The 24,375-nt window shown below is 38.3% G+C and overlaps 1 protein-coding gene and 1 pseudogene across 1 annotated transcript; both read left to right on the top strand.

The window, feature by feature from the left end:
- The first annotated feature begins 8,096 nt into the window (after positions 1-8,096).
- LOC133052628 (GTP:AMP phosphotransferase AK3, mitochondrial-like) lies at positions 8,097-9,041 on the top strand (annotated as a pseudogene).
- An 8,672-nt stretch (positions 9,042-17,713) lies between these two features.
- Positions 17,714-18,362, top strand: LOC133052435 (glutamyl-tRNA(Gln) amidotransferase subunit C, mitochondrial-like). Its single transcript, XM_061137321.1, has one exon. The coding sequence runs from the start codon at positions 17,723-17,725 to the stop codon at positions 18,113-18,115; it is 393 nt and encodes a 130-aa protein (XP_060993304.1). The 5' UTR covers positions 17,714-17,722; the 3' UTR covers positions 18,116-18,362.
- Positions 18,363-24,375: the final 6,013 nt, after the last annotated feature.

The following is a 24,375-nucleotide window of genomic DNA, read 5'->3' as shown; positions in this document are numbered from 1 at the left end:
GTTGAAAGAGACATATTGGATTAGGAAGGAAAGAAGAAAGCTTTTGTAGCTAGAGCAGACAAATCAAGGTAAAAGGAGGTAGGAAATCACCTTGGAAAGATAACCAATGGACAGATCACATACAGTTTTGTGAGAGTCTTGGATTTCATTCTAGTTGTAATGAGCGTTCAGTGGAGACCTTCGTGCAGAGGAGTAAAATGAGCTGACTTATGATTTAAAAGGATAACTTGACTTCTGTGATGAAAATAAAAAATTGGTATTAAGAGAAAGAGAGATTAGGCTATTGTGTAATGCCATCAAGAAGTGATATTGGCTTGGACTGAAGTGGTAGTGGTGAAAGATTATGATAAATATGATTCGGGATATAATTTTGGAGATAGTGACAATAGGAATTGCTGATGCAATGGTTGTAGGAAGTGACTGGGGAAAAAATAGTCAAAGTTAGGGACTTCCCTGGGAATCCAGTGGTTAAGAATCTGCCTGCCAATGCAAGGGACACAGCTTTGATCTTTGGTCAGGGAAGATCCCACGTGCCATGGAGCATCTAAGCCTGTGAGCCACAGCTACTAAGCCCGAGCGCCTAGAGCCCATGCTCTGCAACAAGTGAAGCCACTGCAAGAAAAAACCCATGCCCCAAAGTGAAGAGTAGCTCCCACTAACTGCAACTGAAGAAAGCTTGCATGCAGGAAGGAAGACCCAGCTCAACCAAAATTAAATAAGCAAATCAATTAAATAAATTTTTAAAAGATGCTGCCTCTAAAAATTTGTTTAAAAATAGTCAAAGTTCAATTTTCTTTCGAGTCTAAGCATCTGAGCAAATAAATTGATCCATTTTCAATTAATGGAAGTAATGAGAAATATAAAGTTAGGTTTGTTTGTTGTTGGAGGATGTTTAATAATGGAGTTCTATTTCAGAGAATCATAAGAAACTCTTAGTCATCTAAGAGTACATGTCAAATAGGCAGTTAAATATAGATATATACATTGAAGTTTTCAAACTGTGGTGCTGGAGAAAACTCTTGAGAGTCCCTTGGACTGCAAGGAGATCAAACAAGTCAATCCTAAAGGAAATCAACCCTGAAAATTCTTTGGAAGAACTGATGCTGAAGCTGAAGCTCCAATACTTTGGCTGCCTGATGTGAAGAGACAACTCATTGGAAAAGACTCTGATGCTGGGAAAGATTGAAGGCAAGAGGAGAAGAGGGTGACAGAGGATGAGATGTTTGGATGGCATCACTGACTCAATGGACATGAGTTTGAGCAAACTCTGGGAGATAGTGAAGAATAGGGAAGCCTAGTCGCAAAGAGTAGGATATGACTTAGTGACTGAACAACAACAAGAATATATATCTGCACTAGATTTATATATTTGGAAGTCATAAATATGTATATAACATTTAAAGCTGGGAGACTGGATGAGATCACCGAGGGAGTGAATATAGGTAAAGATATCTCACGATGAAGCTTTGGTTTCCCAAACATTTGGAGTCTAGATAATGGAGAAGGAACCCAAAAAAGACAGCTAGTAGGGTAGTAGGAAAATGAAGAGGATGAGGTATCTTGATAGTAAAGTAAAAAAAAAAAAAAAGTATTTCAATCCAAGTTAATGCAACAATACAATTGAGGGAAATAAATGGTATATAGATTTTGAAGGAAAAATAATACTGTCTTTGTTCACAGAAGATGTAATAATTTATGTACAAAATCCAAAAGAATCAACAAAAGCTTCCTGGAAACAATAATTGATTTTAGCAAGGTTGCAGGATACAAAGTTAATATATAAAATCAATCACTTACATATATACCATCAATGAAAAAGTAGAATTTAAAGTTAAAAACATGATAGCATTTGCATTAGTACATAGGCATAAATCTAAGCAAAATATAAACAAAACTTATAAGGAAAATTACAGCAATGAGATAAAAGAACCTAAAAAATGGAGACTCCATCTTCACAGAAATGAAGACTCAACATTGTCAAGATGTCAGGTCTTCCCAAGTTCAGCTACAGATTCAGTGCAAACTAATCAAAATTTTAGAAAGTTATTTTGTGGATATTGATAAACTGATTCTAAAGTTTATATGAACAGGCAAAAGAGCTAGAATAATTAATGAGTTATTGAAGCAGAAAAACCAAGTTGGAAGACTGACACTATGGGAGTTCAAGACTTACTATAAAGTTTAAGACTTACTATAAAGCTGCAGTTGTTGCTGTTGTTCAGCTGCTCAGTTGTGTCCAATTCTTTGTGACCCCGGGGACTTCAGCATGCCAGGCTTCCCTATCCTTCACCATTTCCCAGAGTTTGCTCAAACTCATGTCCATCAAGTTGGTGATGCCTTCCAATCATCTCATCCTCTTTCTACTTTTGTTCTCTTCCTACCTTCTATCTTTCTCGGCATCAAGGTCTTATCTAATGAGTTGGCTCTTATCAGGTGGTCAAAATATTGGAGCTTTAGCTTCAGCATTAGTCCTTCCAATGATTTTTCAGGGTTGATTTCCTTTAAGATCGACTGGTTGGATCTCCTTGCAGTCCAAGGGACTTTCAAGAGTCTTCTCTAATGCCACAGTTCAAAAGCATCAATTCTTCAGCACTCAGCCTTCTTTTTGGTCCAACTGCCAAGTCCGGACATGACTAGTGGAAAAAAAAAAAAAAAACATAGTTTTGACTAGATGGATCTTTGCAGGCACAGTGGTGTCTACGCTTTTTAATACACTGTCAGATTTTGTCATAGTTTTTCTTCCAAGAAGCAAGCATCTTTTAATTTGATGGCTGCAGTCAGCGTCCACAGTGATTTTGGACCCCAAGAAAATTAAGTCTGTCACTGCTTCCATTGTGTCCCCATTTATTTGCTGGTAATCAACATAAAGTGGTATTGTCAAAAGAATAGATAAACCCACACAGTCAACTATCTTTGGCAAAGAAGCAAAAGCAATACAACAAAGCAAAGATAGTCTCTTCAACAAATCAGACCAAACAACCAGGCATCCATATGTAAAAAAGGAAGATACATAGCTGATGAATAAGAATATGAAAATATACTCAACACCATATGTCACTAAGGAATTACAAGTTAAAACAATACCACTACATAGCTGTTAGAATAGCCAAAATGCAGAACACTGACAACAACAAATTCCCACAAGGATGTAAAGCAACAGGAACTCTAATTCACTGGTGGTGGGAAAGCAAAGTGATACAGCCACTTTGGAAGAGAGTCTGGCGGTATATTACACAACTAAACATACAATGGGTGCATGTGTGCTAAGTCGCTTCATTCATATCTGACTCTTTGTGACCCTATGGACTGTACCCTACCAGGCTCCTCTGTCCATGGGATTCTCCAGGCAAGAATACTAGAGTGGGTTGCTGTGCCCTCCTCCAGGGATCTTTCCAACCCAGGGATTGAACCTGCATCTCCTGTGGTTCCTTCACTGCAGGCAGGTTCTTTATCACTGAGCCACTGGGGAAGCCCCAGACATGCCATAGGATCCAACAATTGGACTCCTTGGTATTTAACCAAAGGAGTTGATAGCATATATCCACATAAAACCCAGCGCACAGATGTTTGTAGCAGCTTTATTCATAATTGCTACAAACTTGAAGCAACCAAAGTGTTATTTAATAGGTGAATGGATGAAAAACTGTGGTACATACAGACAGGGAAATGTTATTCAGTGCTAAAAAGTTATGAGCTATCAACCCCTGAAAAGACATAGAAGAAAATTTAATGCACATTATTAAGCAAAAGAAGCCAATCTGAAAAAGCTACATACTGTATGATTTCAACTATGTGACATTCTGGAAAAGCCAAAACTATAAAGACAATAAAAAGTTTTTGGTTACCAAAGATTGGGGAGGAGGAGGGATGAATAGATAGAGCACAGAGAAGTTTTAGGTAACGAAGATATTTTGCATGATACTATCATGTTGGATATATGCCATTATACATCTGTCCAGACTTATAAAGTAAATGTAAAACTTCAAGAGTAAACCCTAACCTAAGCTATGGATTTTTAATGATTATGATGTATCAGTGTGGAGAAGGAAATGGCAACCCACTCAGTACTCTTGCCTGGAGAATTCCATGGACAGAGGAGCCTGGCGGGCTACAGTCTATGGGGTCACAAAGAGTTGGACATGACTGAAGTGACTTGCCACGTGTAGGTCCATCATTTGTAGCAAATGCACTATTCTGATGTCTATAATGGGAGAGTCTATCATGTGTGGGATAGAGTGTATATAGGAAACCATTGTACCATTATCACACTTTTTTCCTGTGAACCTATAACTGCTCTAACAGTATGAAGTCGTTTTTAAAAAGAAAAGCATTTTAAAAAGGAGAACATGATCAAGTGTGCCAAATCTTGCTCTTTCAAATAAGAGAGGGACTGAAAATTGATCACTTAATTCAGCAATGCAAAGCCCACTGGGGGTTTTTGATAAAAGCTGTTTTGATGGGTGATGGTCATGAGACAATTGTTGAATGAATTCAAAGGAAAATGAGAAGAGAAGTAACACTAGAAAGCAGAGAAATGGGGTTATATCTTAAGGGGAGGTGGTAGGTTTGAGAGATGATGGATCAAAAGTGGAAGATATCACAGATATCACATTTCCATACTGGTAGGAATGACCTGTAGAGAGGGACAAAATAATTCTGAAAAACAGAGGTATTATCAATGGTGAAAGTGAAGTGTTAGTTGCTCAGTAATGTCCGACACCTTGTGACCTCATGGACTGTAGCCTGCCAGATTCCCCTGTGATTTCCAGAATTCCCCATGAAATTTTCCAGGCAAGAAGACTGCAGTGGGTTGCCATGTCCTCCTCCAGGGGATCTTCAAGACCCAGGGATTGAACTCAGGTCTCCTGCATTGCAGGTGGATTCTTTACTGTCTGAACCAACTGGGAAGCACATTATCAATGGTAAAGCTGCTAAATAAAGAAAGTGAGTGGAATTCAGCATACAAGTAGAGGGTGTTCATCTTAGATAGGAATAAATATAGTTCATTCATTTTAAAAGGAAGGAGACAGAATAGATTGATACAGATTGAGGGAGGTAGGTAGATTTGCTGCTGGATACATGCAGAAATTCTCTATTTTTAAAATAGTTTTGTTAAGATGTAATGCACATACCATAAAATCACTACACTTATAGTGTTCAGTTTAGTGGTATTTTTTTTGTGTGTGTATTCAGAGTTGTGGAACCATCATCACAAAATAACTTCAGAATATTTTCATCAACCTGAAAACAAAAGCCCATATGCATTGTCAATTACCCCCATATCCCCACTCACTGGCCCCTGGCAATCACTAATACACTTTCTGTCTCTATGCATTTGTCTGTTTTGGACATTACATATACATAAAATCATACATAAGCTTTGTGCTTGACACATGGAAAAATCGGTGACTTTTATACTGTCCCCTTTAATTTTTTAATTGAGAAATCCAACATCACAGATCACTAATACATTTAATATTATACACAGTAAAACAGTGAATAGCATAGCAACTGGATAAAAATACAGTAAAATTTTAATGGTAATTATCTTTGAGTGATGGGTTTATGGGTGATTTTATTTTCTTCTCTATACTTTGTTCAATTTGAATGTTTATGTAAGGGACATGTTTTACAAAAAACTGAAGGAATCAAAAGAAGTTCAACAAATTTGAAAGGTATAAAACATTATGAAAAATCTAGTGAATATTTTAACTAAGTTTGCTTTAGAATTCCATCTCCTTTTCTAAAATTTAATAGACAACAGTGTCTGATTTTTTTCTCAATCCTACTACAGCTCAAAATTGAGTCTGCTTTTTCAACACACTGTTTAATTCTGCAGTGTCTTAAGATTCATTCAGAGTTAATGGTTGTCCTGTTGTTGAAAGAGTACATACTGTCTTGAGAATACACTGGTGATGGTCGACCTTCAGAAGGTTTTCTGGAAAAAAAAAATCCCCCCACTAGACATAAGCACTGTTGAAAACATCTTAACAAAGACACGTTGCTGCCAAAACCAAAGAAAGGGTATCAGCGGCAAGCAAATGGTATTCTGAGAGAGCTGTCATAATTAAAATAAACTTTCAGGTTCTGACATCTATAGTAAAATAAGGTTGAACTGCAGGAAAAGAAAATTCAAGAATTAGACATATCACCTTGAACAGTAGAGCACATTGGTCACTTTATTCATTTAGTCTTGATCTTCCTGGACACAGAGGCATATCCTCATCCTTACTCACTGATCTGAACAATTAAAAAGTTCCTATTGGATAACAAATAGGGAGGCATATAGTTCTCACGGTTATTTAATTAGCTGTGGCCAATAAAGACACAATCTAAGAGATTGAGAGACGAGGGTCAATGAAATAATCTTCAAATGAAAAGTTACTCCAGTCATTGGTTTGCTTACCACAGAGTGGAACATATCTATAGAGAGATAATTACTATCCTCAACAAAACAAATGAGATATGACCTGAGAAAAAAGTTGAGGTCGATAAACTTAATTTTCAATCTCAATTAGGATGATCCTATCATTTTCTCATTCAATGCTTTATTACATTTTTAAAATAATCAACTGGCTTAATATTCTTGGGCAATTAATGTTTAAAAATTATCTTTATGTGCTAACTTCTAATTCACCATCCTCCATGTGGTGGTAGCATTTTCATCTATACTTGCTCCCTCATTGCTCTGGCCTGATTCTGAAGATTAAAAATACATGATGTGACACACGAATCTACACCCTCCATTTTATTACATTTTCTCCACTTCAAATGTGTATCACACCTCTCTAAGAATATATCACCTACATGATTTCCTATTTCTTCTCTCTCTAAAACAACCTATCATACATAATACTACTCTACCTTCTTTCACAGAAGTGAACTTATTCCCATGGAAATCCAAATTTTCCTCATATGCTTTTGAAGCTCTCCCTTTCAATTTATTATATCTTCATGCTGAACATCTTCTTTACTGTAATTTTGACATCAGCCTGTAACATGCTCAAATAATCACTGCTTGAACAAAACTTTTTTCCTTGACCCAGTAACCACCTGAAGATACTATTCCATTTCTCTATTTCCTTAACATGATAGCAATTCCACTAGAACTATTTTCCATAAATCTTACAATCTCCATTTTATTATGGTAGGCAACAGAAGAAAGTCACCATGGCCCACACTGGTCTTGTTTTCCTCCTACCTTATTGATCATTTTTTTTTTTGCATGTCCATTGCTAGTTTCTTGTACCTCGCTTGGAAATTTGAAATTCCTAATGGCTTAGTTCTGAGCCCTCTTCATTTTCTATATATTAATCACTGATCTCACCAAGAAACTCACTTAATACCTACTTTCATGTTTATTTCTGAAATGTTGACCTCTCCTCAGAGCTTGAGAATCATACAAAAATTTACTTGACATCTTTTTAAATATCTCACAGTTATCTCAAACCTAATATTTGAAAAACTGAAATATTGATCTTCATCTCAAAACTCACCCAGTCTTTGCTTTCTCTGTAAATAATGCAACCATCCAGTCAATTATTCAAGCCAGAGCTATGGGTCAGTCTCAATTGTTCCATTTCCTCCACCCAACATATCCACATAAATCTATCATCAAGTACTCTTGTGTATAGCACTTGCTCTGCATCAAGCCATCAATGTTTCTTATCTGGAATGCTGAAATAGCTCACACACACACACACACACACACACACACACACACACACACACGTATATATATATACACCCACATATATATAGATATATATCAGCCATGACTTCTCTGAGTACTAAACATAAAAATATTTTGGGGTTGCTCTTTACCGTTTTAGGGTAGAATCACAGAATTCTTTAAATGAGAACATAGCACTGCACCTGTAAAAATTGATCATTTTATGCAAATTAGATTTATGTGCTGTTCAGTAACATAGCGAAAGCATTTAGTAGGTACATATTCATTACTTGTAAACAAAAGAGTAGCTTATAAACTTTTCTGACAAGAAAAAACAGTGAATAGCCGTGACGCTCAGAAAGCAAGTAGTATTCTTAGTGTTTTTAAAACTGCTTACTTATGACCTAATATTTGTATGAGGACAATGAGACCCAATCTACCCTATGATTTGTATGTTCAGTGCAAGGTAATTAACTTTCAAATTGACTGGATCTCTATTTTACTGGATCACAGCAATCTTCATCTTTTAATCTTTAATTTAAAACAAACATAAAATTTTGAGATAACTGTAGATTCATATAGAGTTGTAAAACACAATGCAGAGAGATCAGAGAGATATCATGTACTCTTTAGCCAGTTTCCTCAAAAAGTAACATCTTCCGGTTGGTCCTTCATGAGCTGAAAAATCTCACCCAATATAGCTGGCTGTTGGATGGCTTTCCAAGGACACTTCCGCAGGCAGAAGCCTTGGATAGAGCCTATCAGATAGACACAGTGATTAATCTGAACGTGCCTTTTGAGGTCATCAAGCAGCGCCTTACTGCTCGCTGGATCCATCCAGGCAGCGGCCGTGTCTACAACATCGAGTTCAACCCTCCCAAAACCGTGGGAATTGATGATCTGACTGGGGAGCCTCTTGTTCAGCGTGAGGATGATAGACCAGAGACAGTTGTCAAGAGACTGAAAGCTTACGAAGCCCAAACAGAGCCTGTCCTGGAGTACTACTGGAAAAAAAGGGGTGTTGGAAACATTCTCTGGAACAGAAACCAACAAGATCTGGCCACACGTTTATGCTTTCCTACAAACAAAACTTCCACAAAGAAACCAGGAAACATCAGTTACTCCATGAGGAAAAGTGCATGTAACTAGGAAGATGAACAGAAGCTCCTTGTCTTTTGCATTTAGAAGTTCCTTATCCTAAGACTCTGGCCTGTATAAATTCTTTGAAAATTATGTTAGTTTCATTTCTGCTGATTTTATCCTGGAAATTAAGGATGTGCCAAATGAGTCAGTTATGAAGATTCATCTTCTGAAATGTTTAGTGTGTTTTATCTAGTTACCTTCTAACTAGATAAAATAAGAATTTAATTAGCACAATTATAAAATATTATAAATGTCTAACTAGACTTGAAAATTGTTGAGTGTAATTGAAAGGGCAATTGGTAATCTAAGTTTTGTTCAGAAAAGAAGTGGTGGATAAAGTTTCCTTATTTTTCTGGAAAAGTAAAAAAAGAAAAAACTTCCTTTTCACTTGAAAAAAAAAAAAAAGTAACATCTTCCAAAACTGTAGTACCATATAACAACCAAGTTATCAACATTAATACAGTCCAGATACAGAATATTTCTACTGCCACAAGGATCTCTCAGTCTGTCTTTTATATCCAGCACCACTCCCCTGCTACTCTTACCCCTTCCTTAAACCATGGTAATAACTAATCTCATCTGTATTTCTTTAATTTTGGCATTTTAAGAATGTTATACAGGGACTACTGTGGAGGTTCAGTGGTTAAGACTCCACACTTCCACTGCAGGGAGTGCAGTTTTGATCCCTGACTAGAGAACTAAGATCCTTCATGCTGTGCTGTGTAGCCCAAAAAAGAAAAAGAGAATGTTACAATAATGAAAGTATATAGTAATCTTTGGCTTTATTTCATTCAGTATTATTTTCTGAAGATTTGTTGAGGTTGTTGCATGTGTCAGTACCTCACTAATTTTTATTGCTAAATAATTTTCAGTGTATGGATATGCCAAAGTTTAGTCAACCCTTTTCCCATTGAAGAACATTTGGTTCCTCCTGTGTGCCACCCTGCTCCCCTGCCCTGTTACTGGCTATTATAAAGAAAACTTCTTTTCATATTCATGTACATACTTTGTGGGAAGATAATTCTTCCTTTCACTAGAGTAAATGCCCAAGAGTGACATTGCTGGCTAATATGGTATTTAACAAGTTTAGTTTTTTCCTTTGCTTTTTTTAAAGAAAATGCCAAACTGTTTTCCAGATTATCTGTACCATTTTCCCACCAGCAATGTATTAATGGTCAGTTTTTCCACATCCTCTACAGCATTTGGTGTTGTAACTATTTTTTATTTTAGCCATTCTGATAGATGTGTAATGATATATCATGGGGTTTTATCTCGTCTTTGCCTAATGGCTAATGATGTTGAGCACCTTTTCATGTGCTTATTTGCCATCTGTATTTTTTTCTGTAATTTTGTATTTTCAATCCTCCTGTGAACAACCTGAGCCTTGCCATATGTCTAGACCTTGAACTTGGATTATAACTTTGGAGAGATTCATAAGATTTCTAAGAGGCAGTGACTGTTTTCTTTTCTTTTTTTTTTTTTTTTTAGTTCCTTCACTGTAGAGTGGAATGTCATTTTCTCAAGTACTTCAGTAGATATTACCTCATTCAAAAACTCTTTGCAAATATTTTTTTTTGCCTTGAAAATAACCTAATTGGACTATCACGAGTCTAAACTGATGGCAGATTGTTGACAAAGTTGAGTGAAAATTGTTTCAAGTAACATGAACCAATGACAGTTCAGAATAGACATAGAAAATAAGTGGCAATTCTTATCTATGAATATGTCACCTAGAGGATAGCTGATAGAAATGTTACTAGCACATGCAAGATATCTGAGAAACTGATCTTTTGTGGGAAGTTGCTTAATACTCTTGTCTTCTTAAGGACTAGTTAAATGAATACTATGCTTTTAGAAAACAGATTCAATTTACCTCCTTATTACACAAATGTTACTGTTGTTCAGTTGCTCAGTTGTGTCTGACCCTTTGCAACCCCATAGACTGCAGCACAGCAGGCTTCCCTATCCTTCCTCATCTCCCAGAGTTTGCTCAAACTCACATCCATTGAGTCGGTGATGCCATCCAACCATCTCATCCTCTGTCGTCCCCTTCTCTTCCCGGCTTCAATCTTTCCCAGCATCAGGGTCTTTTGCAATGAGTCAGTTCTTCACATCAGGTGGTCAAAGTACTGGAGTTTCAGCTTCAGCATCAGTCCTTCATTTGAATATTCAGGACTGATTTCCTTTACAATGGGCTGGTTGGCACTCCTCACAGTCCAAGGGACTTTCAAGAGTCTTCACTAACACCACAGTTCAAAAGCAACAAATTGTCAGTGCACAACTTTCTTTGTAGTCCAACTCTCACATCCATACATGACTACTGCAAAAGCCATAGCTTTGACTTATATAGACCTTTGTCAGCAAAGTAAAGTCTCTGCTTTTTATTTATTTTTTAATTTTCTTTAATTTATTTAATTTATTTATTTTAATTGGAGGCTAATTACTTTACATTATGGTAGTGCTTTTGACATACATTGACATGAATCAGCCATTGGTATATATGTGTTCTCCACCCTGAACTCACCTCCCAGCTCCCTCGATCCCATCCCTCTGGGTTATACCAGTGCACCATCCCCAAGCACCCTGTCTCATGTATCGAACCTGGAGTGGCAATCTGTCTCACATACGATAATATACATGTTTCAATGCTATTATCTCAAATCATCCCACCCTCACCTTGTCCCACAGAGTCCAAAAGACTGTTCAATACATCTGTGTCTCTTTTGCTGTGTTTCGTATAGGGTCTTCATTATCACCTTTCTAAATTCCATATATATGCGTTAGTATACTATATTCGTGTTTTTCTTTCTGACTTACTTCACTCTGTATAATAGGCTTCAGTTTCATCCACCTCATGAGAACTGATTCAATTGTATTCTTTTAATGGCTGAGTAATATCCCATTGTGTATATGTGCCACAGCTTTCTTATCCATTCATGCTGAAAGATATCTAGGTTGCATCCATGTCCTGACTATTATAAACAGCATTGCAATGAACATTGAGGTACATGTGTCTCTTTCAATTCTGGTTTCCTTGGTGTGTATGTCCATGAGTGGGATTGCTGGGTCATATGGAAGTTCTATTTCCAGTTTTTTTTTAAGGAATCTCCACACTGTTCTCCATAGTGGCTGTACTAGCTTGCATTCCCACCAACAGTGGGAATGCCCTTTCCTCCACACCTTTGGATAGCAGCAATTCTGATCAGGGAGAGATGATACCTCATTGTGGTTTTGATTTGCATTTCTCTGATAATGAGTGATGTTGAGCATCTTCTCATGTGTTTGTTGGCCATCTGTATGTCTTCTTTGGAGAAACGTCTGTTTAGATATTTGGCCTATTTTTTAATTGGGTCGTTTATTTTTCTGAAATTGAGCTGCAGGAGTTGCTTGTATATTTTTGAGATGAATTCTTTGTCAGTTGCTTCGTATGCTATTATTTTCTCCCATTCTGAAGGCTTTCTTTTCACCTTGCTTATAGTTTCCTTCTTTGTGCAAGAACTTTTAAGTTTAATTAGGTCCCACTTGTATATTTTGGCTTTTATTTCCATTACTCTGGGTGGTGTGTTCTAGAGGATCCTGCTGTGATTTATGTCAGAGAGTGTTTTGCCTATGTTTTCCTCTAGGAGTTTTATAGTTTCTGGTGTTACATTTAGATCTCTAATCTATTTTGAGTTTATTTTTGTGTATGGTGTTAGAAAGTGTTCTACTTTAATTCTTTTACAAGTGGTTGACCAGTTTTCCCAGCACCACTTGTTAAGACATTGTCTTTTCTCCATTGTGTATTCTTGCCTCCTTTGTCAAAGATAAGGTGTCCGTAGGTGTGTGGATTTATCTCTGGACTTTCTATTTTGTTTCATTGATCTATATTTCTGTCTTTGTGCCAGTACCATACTGTCTTGATGACTGTAGCTTTGTAGTATAGCCTGAAGTCAAGAAAGTTGATTCCTCCAGTTTCAGCTCCATTTTCTTTCTCAAGATTGCTTTGGCTATTCGAGTTTTTTTTTTTCTTTTATTTCCATACAAATTGTGAAATTATTTGTTCTAGTTCTGTGAAAAATACCATTGGTAACTTGATAGGGATTGCATTGAATCTATAGATTGCTTTGGGTAGTATACTTATTTTCACTTTACTGATTCTACCCATCCATGAACATGGTCCATTTCTCCATCTATTTGTGTCATCTTTGATTTCTCTCATCAGTCTTTTATAGTTTTCTATATATACATCTTTTGTTTCTTTAGGTATAGATACTCCTAGGTGCTTTATTCTTTTTGTTGCAATGGTGAATGGAATTATTTCCTTAATTTCTCTTTCTGTTTTCTCATTGATAGTGTATAGGAATGCAAGGGATTTCTGTGTGTTAATTTTATATCCTGCAACTTTACTATATTCATTGATTAGCTCTAGTAATTTTCTGGTGGAGTCTTTCGGGTTTTCTATGTAGAGGATCATGTCATCTGCAAACAGTGAGAGTTTTACTCTTCTTTTCCAATCTGGATTCCTTTTATTTCTTTTTCTGCTCTGATTGCTGTGGCCAACACTTCCAAAACTACGTTGAATAGTAGTGGTGACAGTGAGCATCTTTGTCCTGTTCCTGACTTTAGGGGAAACACTTTCAATTTTTCACCATTGAGGATAATGTTTGCTGTGGGTTTATCATATATGGATTATATTATATTGAGGTATGTTCCATCTGTGTCCAGTTTCTGGAAGGTGTTTATCATAAATGGATGTTGAATTTTGTCAAAGTCTTTCTCTGCATCTATGGAGATAATTGTATGGTTTTTATCTTTCAGTTTGTTCATGTGGTGCATCACATTGATTGATTTGCGAATATTGAAAAATCCTTGCATCGCTGGGATAAAGCCCACTTGGTCATTATGTATGATCTTTTTAATATGCTGTTGGATTCTGTTTGCTAGAATTTTGTTAAGGATTTTTGTATCTATGTTCATCAGTGATATTGGCCTGTAGTTTTCTTTTTCTTTTCTTTCTTTCTTTCTTTCTTTTTTTTTTTTTTTTTTGTGGCATCTTTGTCTGGTTTTGGTATAGGGTGATGGTGGCCTCATAGAATGACTTTGGAAGTTTACCTTCCTCTGCAATTTTCTGGAAGAGTTTGAGTAGGATAGGTGTTAGCTCTTCTCTAAATTTTTGGTAGAATTCAGCTGTGAAGCCATCTGGTCCTGGGCTTGTGTCTGCTGGAAGATTTCTCATTACAGTTTTGATTTTCATGCTCATGATGGATCTGTTAAGATTTTCTACTTCTTCCTGGTTAAGTTTTGGAAAGTTATACTTTTCTAAGAACTTGTCCATTTCTTCCAAGTTGTCCATTTCATTGGCATATAGTTGCTGACTGTAGTCTCTTATGATCCTTTGTATTTCTGCATTGTCTGTTGCGATTTGTCCATTTTCATTTCTAATTTTGTTGATTTGATTCTTCTCCCTTTTTCTCTTGATGAGTCTGGTTAATGGTTTGTGTATTTTCTTTATCTTCTCAAAGAACCAGCTTTTAGCTTTGTTTATTTTTGCTATGGTCTCTTTTGTTTCTTTTGCATTTATTTCTGCCCTACTTTTTAAGATTTCTTTCCTTCTACTAACCTTGGAGTTCTTCATTTCATCCTTTTCTAGTTGCTCTGGGTGTAGAGTTAGTTTATTTGTTTGACTTTTCTTCTTTCTTGAGGTAAGCTTGTATTACTATGATCCTTCTCCTTAGCACTGCTTTTACTGAGTTGCATAGGTTTTGGGTTGTTATGTTTTCATATTCATTCATTTCTAAGCATATTTTTATTTCATTTTTGATTTCTTCTGTGATTTGGTTATTCAGAAGAACGTTGTTCAGCTTCCATATGTTGGAATTTTTAATAGTTTTTCTCCTGCAATTGACATCTAATCTTACTGCATTGGGGTCAGAAAAGATTCGTGGAATGATTTCAATTATTTGAATTTACCAAGGCTATATTTATGGCCCAGAATGTGATCTATCCTGGATTTCATGTGCACTTGAGAAAAAGTTGACATTCATTGTTTTGGGATGAAATGTCCTATAGATATCAATTAGGTCTAATTGATCCCTTGTATCATTTAAAGTTTGTGTTTCCTTGTTATTTTTTTTTTGTTTGTTTGATCTATCCATGGGTGTGAGTGGGGTCTTAAAGTCTCCCACTATTATTGTGTTATTGTTAATTTCCCCTTTCATACATGTTAGCATTTGCCTTACATATTGTGGCGCGCCTATGTTGGATGCATATATGTTTATTATTGTTATATCTTCTTCGTGGATTGATCTTTGATAATTATGTAGTGTCCTTCTTTGTCTCTTTTCACAGCATTTATTTTAAAATCTAATTTACCTGATATGATTTTTGATACTCCTGCTTTCTTTTGGAATCTTTTGGAATATCTTTTTACAACCCTTCACTTTCATTCTGTATGTGTCCCTTGTTTTGAGGTGGGTCTCTTGTAGACAACATATATAGGGTTCTTGTTTTTGTATCCATTCAGCCAGTCTTGTCTTTTGGTTGGGGCATTCAACCCATTTACATTTAAGGTAATTATTGATAAGTATGATCTTGTTGCCATTTTCTTTGCTGTTTTGAGTTCAGGTTTATACCCCCTTTCTGTGTTTCCTGTCTAGAGAAATCCTTTCACGTTTGTTGAAGAGCTTGTTTGGTGGTGCTGAATTCTTTCATCTTTTGCTTGTCTATAAAGCTTTCAAATTCTCCTTCATATTTAAATGAGATCCTTGCTCAGTACAGTACTCTGGGTTGTAGGTTTTGCTCTTTCATCACTTCAAGTATGTCTTGCCATTGCCTTCTGACTTGAAGAGTTTCTATTGAAAGATCAGCTGTTATCCTTATGGGAATGCACTTATGTGTTATTTGCTGTTTTTCCCTTGCTGCTTTTAATATTTGTTCTTTGTGTTTGATATTCATTAATTTGATTAATATGTGTCTTGTGGTGTTTTGCCTTGGGTTTATCCTATTTTGGACTCTCTGTGTTTCTTGGACTTGGGTGACTATTTCCTTCCCCATTTATAGAAGTTTTCAACTATTATCCCCTCAAGTATTTTCTCATGGCCTTTCTTTATGTCTTCTTCTTCTGGGACTCCTATGATTCGAATGTTGAGGCGTTTAACATTGTCCCAGATGTCTCTGAGGCTGTTCTCATTTCTTTTAATTCTTTTTCCTTTTTCCTCTCTGCTTTATTTATTTCTACCATTCTATCTTCCACCTCACTTATCCTATCTTCTGCCTCCATTATTCTATTGTTGGTTCCCTCCAGAGTGTTTTTGATCTCAGTTATTGCATTGTTCATTATTGATTAACTCTTTTTTATTTCTTCTAGGTTCTTGTTAAACATTTTTTGCATCTTCTCAATCCTTGTCTCCAAACTAATTATCTGTAACTCCAATTTGTTTTCAAGTTTTGGGATCATTTTTACTATCATCACTCTGAATTATTTTTCAGGTAGACTCCCTATCTCCTACACTTTTGTTTGGTTTGCTGAACATTTAACATGTTCCTTTACCTGCTGAATATTTCTTTGCCTTTTCATCTTATTTAGTTTGTTCTGTTTTGGGTGGCCTTTCTGTATTCTGGCCATTTGTGGTTCATCTTTATTGTGGAGGTTCTTCCCTGTGGGTGGGGTTGTACGGGTGGCTTGTCGAGGTTTCTTGGTTAGGGAAGCTTGCATCAGTGTCCAGGTGGGTGGAGCTTGATTTCTTCTCTCTGGAGTTCAATGAAGTGTCCAGTAGTGAGTTTTGAGCTGACTGTGGGTTTGGTTTGACTTTGTCCAGCCTGTATATTGAAGCTCAGGGCTATGTTCCTGTGTTGCTGGAGAATTTGTGTGGTATGTTTTGCTCTGGAGACTGTTGGCTCTTGGGTGGTGCTTGGTTTCAGTGTAGGTACAGAGGCTTTTGGATGAGCTCTTATTGATTAATGTTCCCTGGAGTCAGGAGTTCTCTGGTGTTCTCAGGTTTTGTACTTAAGCCTCCTGCCTCTGGTTTTCAGTCTTATTCTTACAGTAGCTTCAAGACTTCTCTATCCATACAGCACTGATTATAAAATATCTAGGTTAGTGGTGGGGCTTCCCTTGTGGCTCAGCTGGTAAAGAATCTGCCTGCAATGTGGGAGACCTGGGTTTGATCCCTGGGTTGGGAAGATCCCCTGGAGAAGGTAAGGGAAAGGCTAGCCAGTCCAGTATTCTGGCCTAGAGAACTCCATGGACTGTATAGTCTATGGGGTCGTGAAGAGTCAGACACGACTGAGCGACTTCACTTTCACTTTCACTTCAGGTTAGTGGTGAAAAGAGTCTCTACAGTGAGGGACACTGGAGGGGTTCACATGGAGAAGGGGTTCACGTGGAGAAGAGAAGAGGGAGGAGGGAGATAGAGGTGACCAGGAGGAGAAGAGGGGGAATCAAAAGGGGAGAGAGCAAGATAGCCAGTAATAAATTCCCTATGTGCTCTCCACAGTCTGGACCTGTCAGAGAGGTTCACAGAGTTACATAGAGAAGATAAAAGGGAGGAAGGAGATAGAGGTGACCAGAAGGAGAAAAGGAATCAAAAGGAGAGAGACAGATCTAGCCAGTAATCAGTTCCTTAAGTGTTCTCCATAGCCCAGAACACACACAGAGATTAACAGAGTTGGGTAGAGAAGAGAAGGGAGAGGGTGGAGATAGAGGTGACCTGGGGAGCAAAAGGAGAGTCAAGAGGTGGAGAGAGTAACCAAGCTGGTAATCACACTCCTAAGTAAAAATGGATACTGAAGATTGGATTCTTAAAGGTACAAAATTGATAACAAGTACCAAAATGCAAAGATTAAAAGTCTAGAGTTTAGACTCTTAAAAATACAATATTAAAAAAACAAAACAGAGAGGATGCGCTACAGCGGCCGAGACGGAGCGAAATGTGGGCGCTGGCCGTGCGCCTGGGTCTTCGGGCTGTGGCGCGCGAGCGCCGGGGCTTTACCTCCAAGGCGGATCCTCAGGGAAGTGGCCGGGTCACGGGCGAGCTGATCCAGCACCTGGAGCGGCTATCACTGGTGGACTTCGGCAGCCAGGAGGCTGTGTCCCGGCTGGAGAAAGCCATCGCCTTCGCCAACCAACTCCGCGCGGTGAACACCGGTGGAGTGGAGCCCATGGAATCAGTCCTGGAGGACAGATGTCTGTACTCGAGATCTGACGATGTGGTAGAAGGCAGCTGTGCTGAAGAACTACTACAAAACTCCCACCGAGTTGTGGAGGAGTATTTTGTGGCTCTGCCAGGTAATATCTCATGGTCAAAGCTGGATGAAAAATAGCCCTTCTCACATAGCTGAATAGCTATTCTGGGAAGGGGCGTTCTATAAACATGTGGAAGTGCAGCAACTACTTTGCAACAACTATTTTGTTATTATGAACACTAATGTACCACTTCCTTCAGTCACCTGAAAAAAGTGATGGCTAGGAATCTTTTAGTAACTAATTCTGAAGATAGAACTGGGAAAGATCTAGCCAAAATAAGGCAGAGTCCCTGATACCAACAGGAAGTGGAAGGTACGGCTGATTTCCAAGGATATGGATCAAGTATATTCATAGATACTCACAGACCATTCAGTGTGAAAGACTTTATCCCTCCCTAAAAGACTGTCTACCAAACTGCACTTAAGTGAATCTATTTATGTAACTGTTACAGACCTTGCATCCGATCACTTCGTGACAACCTTTTCAGTTGCTGTTTCTGTCAACCTGAGCACCCTTTTATCTTTACTAAACATACTTAAATTTATTCTTGGGTACCCACTGTGTTTCAAGGAGAGTGCTGATTTTCTGCTATGGTTAAAGGTGCGGGGAGGCAGTCTGGGGAGGTGATGGGTGTTTATGACCTTCACAGTTGTCATTTCATGTGTGTATACTTCACTCCAAATTCATTGAGTTGTATAGCTCAATGTAAAAAGTATAGCTTTTTACAGGATGACTATATTTCAATGAAGTGGTTTAAAAAAAAAATCACAAAAAATATTTTAAAAATATATGAAATTTGCTTTAAAAATAGGGTATTTTTTGCAAGGTAATAGTAGATTATAAAAATGAAAATTAAAGGAGTAATATAGTACTTAAATATTTTTTTTTAAATTTAAAAATTAAAAAATGATAATAGTAAAAATATATTTAGGAATTTCTCTGGAGCTGTTGCAGGCAGTGCGGGGGTCAGTTCAGTTTCAGATAGTTCCTTGTTTCAGCTTATACTTCTCAAGATCTATAGGCCACTTCCAATGTAGTTGGTGCTAACTACAGGGTTTTAATCTGTTGCACTTGTCACTTCCAAAGCAGTTCCCTGTTTATTTTAGCTTCTTCTGTTTTCAGGTCTCTTCAGTGTCTAATTTCTGCCCTGACACAAGGAGATGAAAGTGGTCACTTATTTAGGCTCACTTGTTCAGTCGTGCTGTGGGGAGGGGAGAACACTGCAAACAAATATCACCGGTGTGTGTGGGGAGTGCTCGCAGTGTCTCGTCTGCACTGGGTTTGCCCCCACTCATGGTGTGTGTGCTTTCCCGGTCTACATTTCTCAGGTTCAAGATTGCTCTGCAGGCGAACTGTCTAAAGCAGGCCCTGGGTTGCATGCACTTCCCAGGTCTAAGCCACTCACGTTCAGGTTCTTGGGTATTCCACAGTCACAGACTTGGTTGGGCCTGCGTTTTGTCCTCTTCCCAGGTCTGAGAAGCTCAGGCGACCAGGTGCTTGATGAGCACTCTCCCAGGTGCATCTTATCACCTCCCCCATCCTAGCCACTCGGTTTCCTGGGTGGCAGTGGCGCACCCATCTCAGGTGTGCTGTGCGTCTCTTCTGGGGAGCTGATCTCTGGCTGTGACCCTCCTGGTGGATGTCAACTGTCCAGAATCCCAAGAAGTCTTGGTTAGCAACTGGGCTGCTTGCAGTTTGGTAGAGGATATGGTCTCTGAGACCGAGATTGCCCCTTTCTGTCTCTGGCTGCCCCCCGCCTGCCTCCCTGCCTCCGGTGGGGGATTGGCCAGTCCCCAGCTGGCTAGTTCTCATCTGGTATTATCTCAGTCCTTTGTTCTGTGAGCGGGGCCTGGCAGTGCCTTAGGTTAGGGCTTTTCGCGGGATAGTTCTCTCTCTCTCTCTCTCTTTTCTCTCTCTCTCTCTCTCTCTCTCTCTCTCTCTCTCTCTCTTTTCTCTCTCTCTCTCTCTCTCTCTCTCTCTCTCTCTCCTCTCTCTCTCTCTCTCCCTCTCTCTCTCTCTCTCTCTCTCTCTCTCTCTCTCTTTCTCTGACTATCCCACAGTTTGGGTTGCTATCTCATATTAGCTCCCTCAGATTGTCCTCAGGGCATTCAGGCCTGGTCCTTACCCTAAGCAATGCAGCCCGCTCCTCCCTGTTCAGTCCCCACTTGCTGGTGGCGGATGCAAGCTTCTGGGCTACTTCTCTGCTGGTAGTTGCCATTAGGCATGTAACTGTGGGTCTTATTCATTTATTTTTCCTCCCAGTTATGTTGTCATGTGAGATTCCAAAACTCCCCACAGACCCGCCAGTGAGAAGGTTTCCTGGTGTTTGGAAACTTCTCCTCTTTTAAGATTCCCTTCCCGCAATGGGTCTCCATTTCCTAACTCTTTTGTCTCTCTTTTTATCTTTTATATTTTGTCCTACCTCCTTTTGAAGATAATGGGCTGCCTTTTGGCATGCCTGATGTCCTCTGCCAGCATTCAGAAGTTGTTTAGTGGAATTTGCTCAGCGTTCAAACGTTCTTTTGATGAATTTGTGGGGGAGAAAGTGGTTTCCCCATCGTAATCCTCCACCATCTTAGGACCATGCCCCCTGTCTCTGCTTTTTAATATTCTGTCTAGGTTGGTCATAGCTTTTCTTCCAAGGAGTAAGAGCCTTTTAATTTCATGGCTGCAGTCACCATCTGCAGTGATTTTGGAGCCCAAGAAAATAAAGCTTGTTACTGCTTCCATTGTTTCCCCATCTATTTGCCATGAAGTGATGGTACCCAATGCCATGATCTTCGTTTTTTTGAATATTGAGTTTTAAGCCAGCTTTTTCACTCTTCTCTTCCACCTTCATCAAGAGGCTCTTTACTGCCTCTCCACTTTCTGCCATAAAGGTGGTTTCATCTGTGTATCTGAGGTTATTGGTATTTCTCCTGGCAATCTTGATTCTGGCTTGTGCTTCATCCAGCCTGGCATTTTGCAGATGTACTCTGTGTATAAATTAAATAAACCGAGTGACAATATACAGCCTTGATGTACTCCTTACCCGATTTTGAACCTGTTGTTCCATGTCTGGTTCTAATTGTTGCCTCTTGACCAGCATACAGATTTCTCAGGAGACAGATAACATGGTCTGGTATTCCCACATCTTGAAGAATTTTCCAGTTTGTTATGATCTATACAGTCAAAGAATTTGGTGTAATGAATAAAGCAGAAGTATGTGTTTTTCTGGAATCCTCTTGCTTTTTCTATGATCCAACAGATCCTGGCAATTTGATCCACTGCTACTAGGGCTATATAAAATAGTAATAAGGATGAGGGGAGGAAGGAAAAGAATTTTCAATTCTACTTTCTGTATTCTTCAAAATAGAGCCTTATATGTCCCCTCTTTTCTCAAACTGATGTCCATTGAGACAGTGATGTCTAAAGATATCACTGAACACTATTTTTTTTATAGCTTGCATTCAGTTATATATAATAGTTAGCTTAGTTACCACTTAATGAATGATATAAATGTATCAGCACTGTGATAAGAAGTTTTTAGGCCACTCATTTAATGCTCATCTCAATCCTATGAGCTAGATATTTTTAATCTCTAAGATTAAAGATTAAAGTAAGAAAATCTGCGCTTGGAGAGATCAAGTCATTTATCCAGCGTGACATGGTTAGTAAGTGATAGAGGCAGGCTTCTCTGTCTCCAGCTCTGTACTTTGTACTGTTCTATGGTACATTGTCATCCCAACAAACTCCTTGAGTGCTGGGAGGTGCAGGTGGAGGTATGGGCAAAGATTGAAACATAAAAAACAACTTTGAAGTCACAGAGCAGTCAATTTCTGATTGTTCACCTAATGGCTATCCCACAGAAAATTCAAAACTAAATAGCTTATCTCCCTGAAAATCATTTCTATGTTATTTCCTCCCAGATTTGTTGATATGTGTCCAGGAGGAAAATATCTATTTTTTCCTAAAGCTAGATAAATCCAAATGTATGTAGGATGGTTAATCCTCCATTAACGTGCACACATTCAATGTGAACATTTTTCATATTTTTCACAAAAGTTGTCTCCCTGTCCCATCTCCCACATATATACTCATCATCTATTGTTAAAACAAGGAGTGAGTGTGGTGTTGGATAAATGCTTGCCTAGGGGACAGACCGTCTTCCTGGAGAGCTATCATCATAAAATATCAGCAAGGTAGAAGGCATGGAGAGAGGGGAACCCTCCCACACTGTTGGTGGGAGTGTAAACTGGTACAGCTGTTATGGAAAACAGTATGGAGGTTCCTTAAGAAACTCAAAATAGAGCTATCAAATGATCCAGCAATCCCATTCCTGGGCACATATTCAGAGAAAAACATGGTTCTAAAGGACACATGCACCCCAATGTTCATTGCAGCACTGGAGACAGCATATGGAGACAGCATACTATAGACAGCGTATGGAAACAACCTAAATGGCCATTGATAGATAAATTGATAAAGAAGATATGGTATATATAAAGTGGAATATGCATTAATGGAATATTATTCAGCTATCCAAGAGAATGAAACAATACCATTTGATGTAGCATGGATGGACCTAAAGATATTCACACCAAGTGAAGTAAGTCAGAAAGAGAAAGACACATACCATACAATATCACTTATATGTGGAATCCAATAAATAAATAAAATATGGTACAAATCAACATATCCATGAAACAGAAACAAACACACACATAAAGAACAGACTTGTGGCTGCCAAATGGGAGGGAGTTAGGGGAGGGATGGATTGGGAGTTTGGGGTTAGCAGATGCAAACTAGTATATATAGGATGGACAAACAACAAGGTCCTACTACATAGCACAGGGAAATATGTTCAATATCCTGTGACAAAGATGGAAAAATATTAAAAAGAATATAAACTGAGTCACTTTTCAGTTTATGGTTCAACTTTAGGTACCTGTCAAAGAGCTTTGATAAGAATGTGAATAACCATTTTATTCCTTTCAATAATAGTCATCATTCCCTTGAAATTCTGATAGGTGAGTCATACAGGTGTTTAACTCCATAGCAATCCACTCCAACCAATCAGAGCTAAAATCCAACCATAAAAGTATTATGGTAAATTCTTCCTGAGGTTCTATTATGTAGCAGGCATTGATCTACAGATTACATTATTTATCACAACATCACTATTCAGGGCTTCTAGTATCCTTATCTTATAAATGAAGACATTAAGTTATAGAAATATAACTCACATAGAAATATAACTCACCCGAGCTCTCATAGCTCATGGATAGTAACTACTCAATAGAAAGATGAACTCAGGCAGCTTGGCTCCAGAGCACTTTTCTTCCTCACCTACTCTGCTCTACTGTGTAAACACATGTGTAAAATATGTGTGCGAGTGTCCCTTTCTCATGAGCCAAAATGAGAGCTATCAGAGTGTAAAGGAGCATGTCATTTGTGTATCACCTGTTCTCCCCTCACTAGCTATTAACCAGACACTTCAAATGTATGCCATCACACACACACTGCAATGCCAATCAGGCACTCCTATGCAGACTGATGAGAAAATGCATCCCTGCTGCCTTTGAAAGCTCTGTGAAAAGTAGAGCTAATTCTGTTATATGTGTGTGTGTATATATATATATATATATAAATATATATATATATTTATATATATATATATATCAGGAGCCATCAATAATGGTCACATGATGATAAAATGGCTAAACACTGTCAGAATTTATGAGGAAAAGGTACTAAAAGTTCAACTGAGGTTGAAAACACTGGTCTTAATCCCTTCAGAGACCCACAGGATATCAGGAATTGATGTGGGTTGCTCATATAGAGGAAAGAACAAAATTATGCTGTACTGTGCTTAGTTGCTTGGTCATGTCTGGCCCTTTGCAACCCCCTAGACTGTAGCCCACCAGGCTCCTCTGTCCATGGAGATTTTCCAGGCAAGAATACTGGAGTAGGTTGCTACGCCCTCCTCCGTGGATCTTCCCAACTCAGGGATTGACCCCAGGTCTCCAGCACTGCAGGCAGGTTCTTTACCATCTGAACCATCAGGGAAGCTCAAGAATACTGGAATGGGTAGACTATGCCTCCTCCAGAGGATTTTTCCAATCCAGGAATTGAACCGGGGTCTCCTGCATTGCAGGCAGATTCTTTACCAGCTGAGATACCAGGGAAGCCTGAACAAAATTATATTTCCTTCTAAATCAAGGAGAGGCTAAAGAGGAAATGCCAAAAAAAGTCAACATGCAAACATTGGAGCATATTTAAAGAAGGAAATACACTTTTTTTTTTCTTTTTTAAGATCTATTTATTTTTATGGCTACGCTGGGTCTTTGTTCCCATG

This window comes from Dama dama, chromosome X, assembly GCF_033118175.1.
Source record: "Dama dama isolate Ldn47 chromosome X, ASM3311817v1, whole genome shotgun sequence".
Taxonomy (NCBI): Eukaryota; Metazoa; Chordata; class Mammalia; order Artiodactyla; family Cervidae; genus Dama; species Dama dama.
This window is presented reverse-complemented; position numbering and strand designations above follow the sequence as displayed.

What these genes read in the sequence shown, in the direction of transcription:
- LOC133052435 (XM_061137321.1), top strand. Translation starts at nt 17,723, where the DNA reads ATGTGGGCGCTGGCCGTGCGCCTGGGTCTTCGGGCTGTGGCGCGCGAG.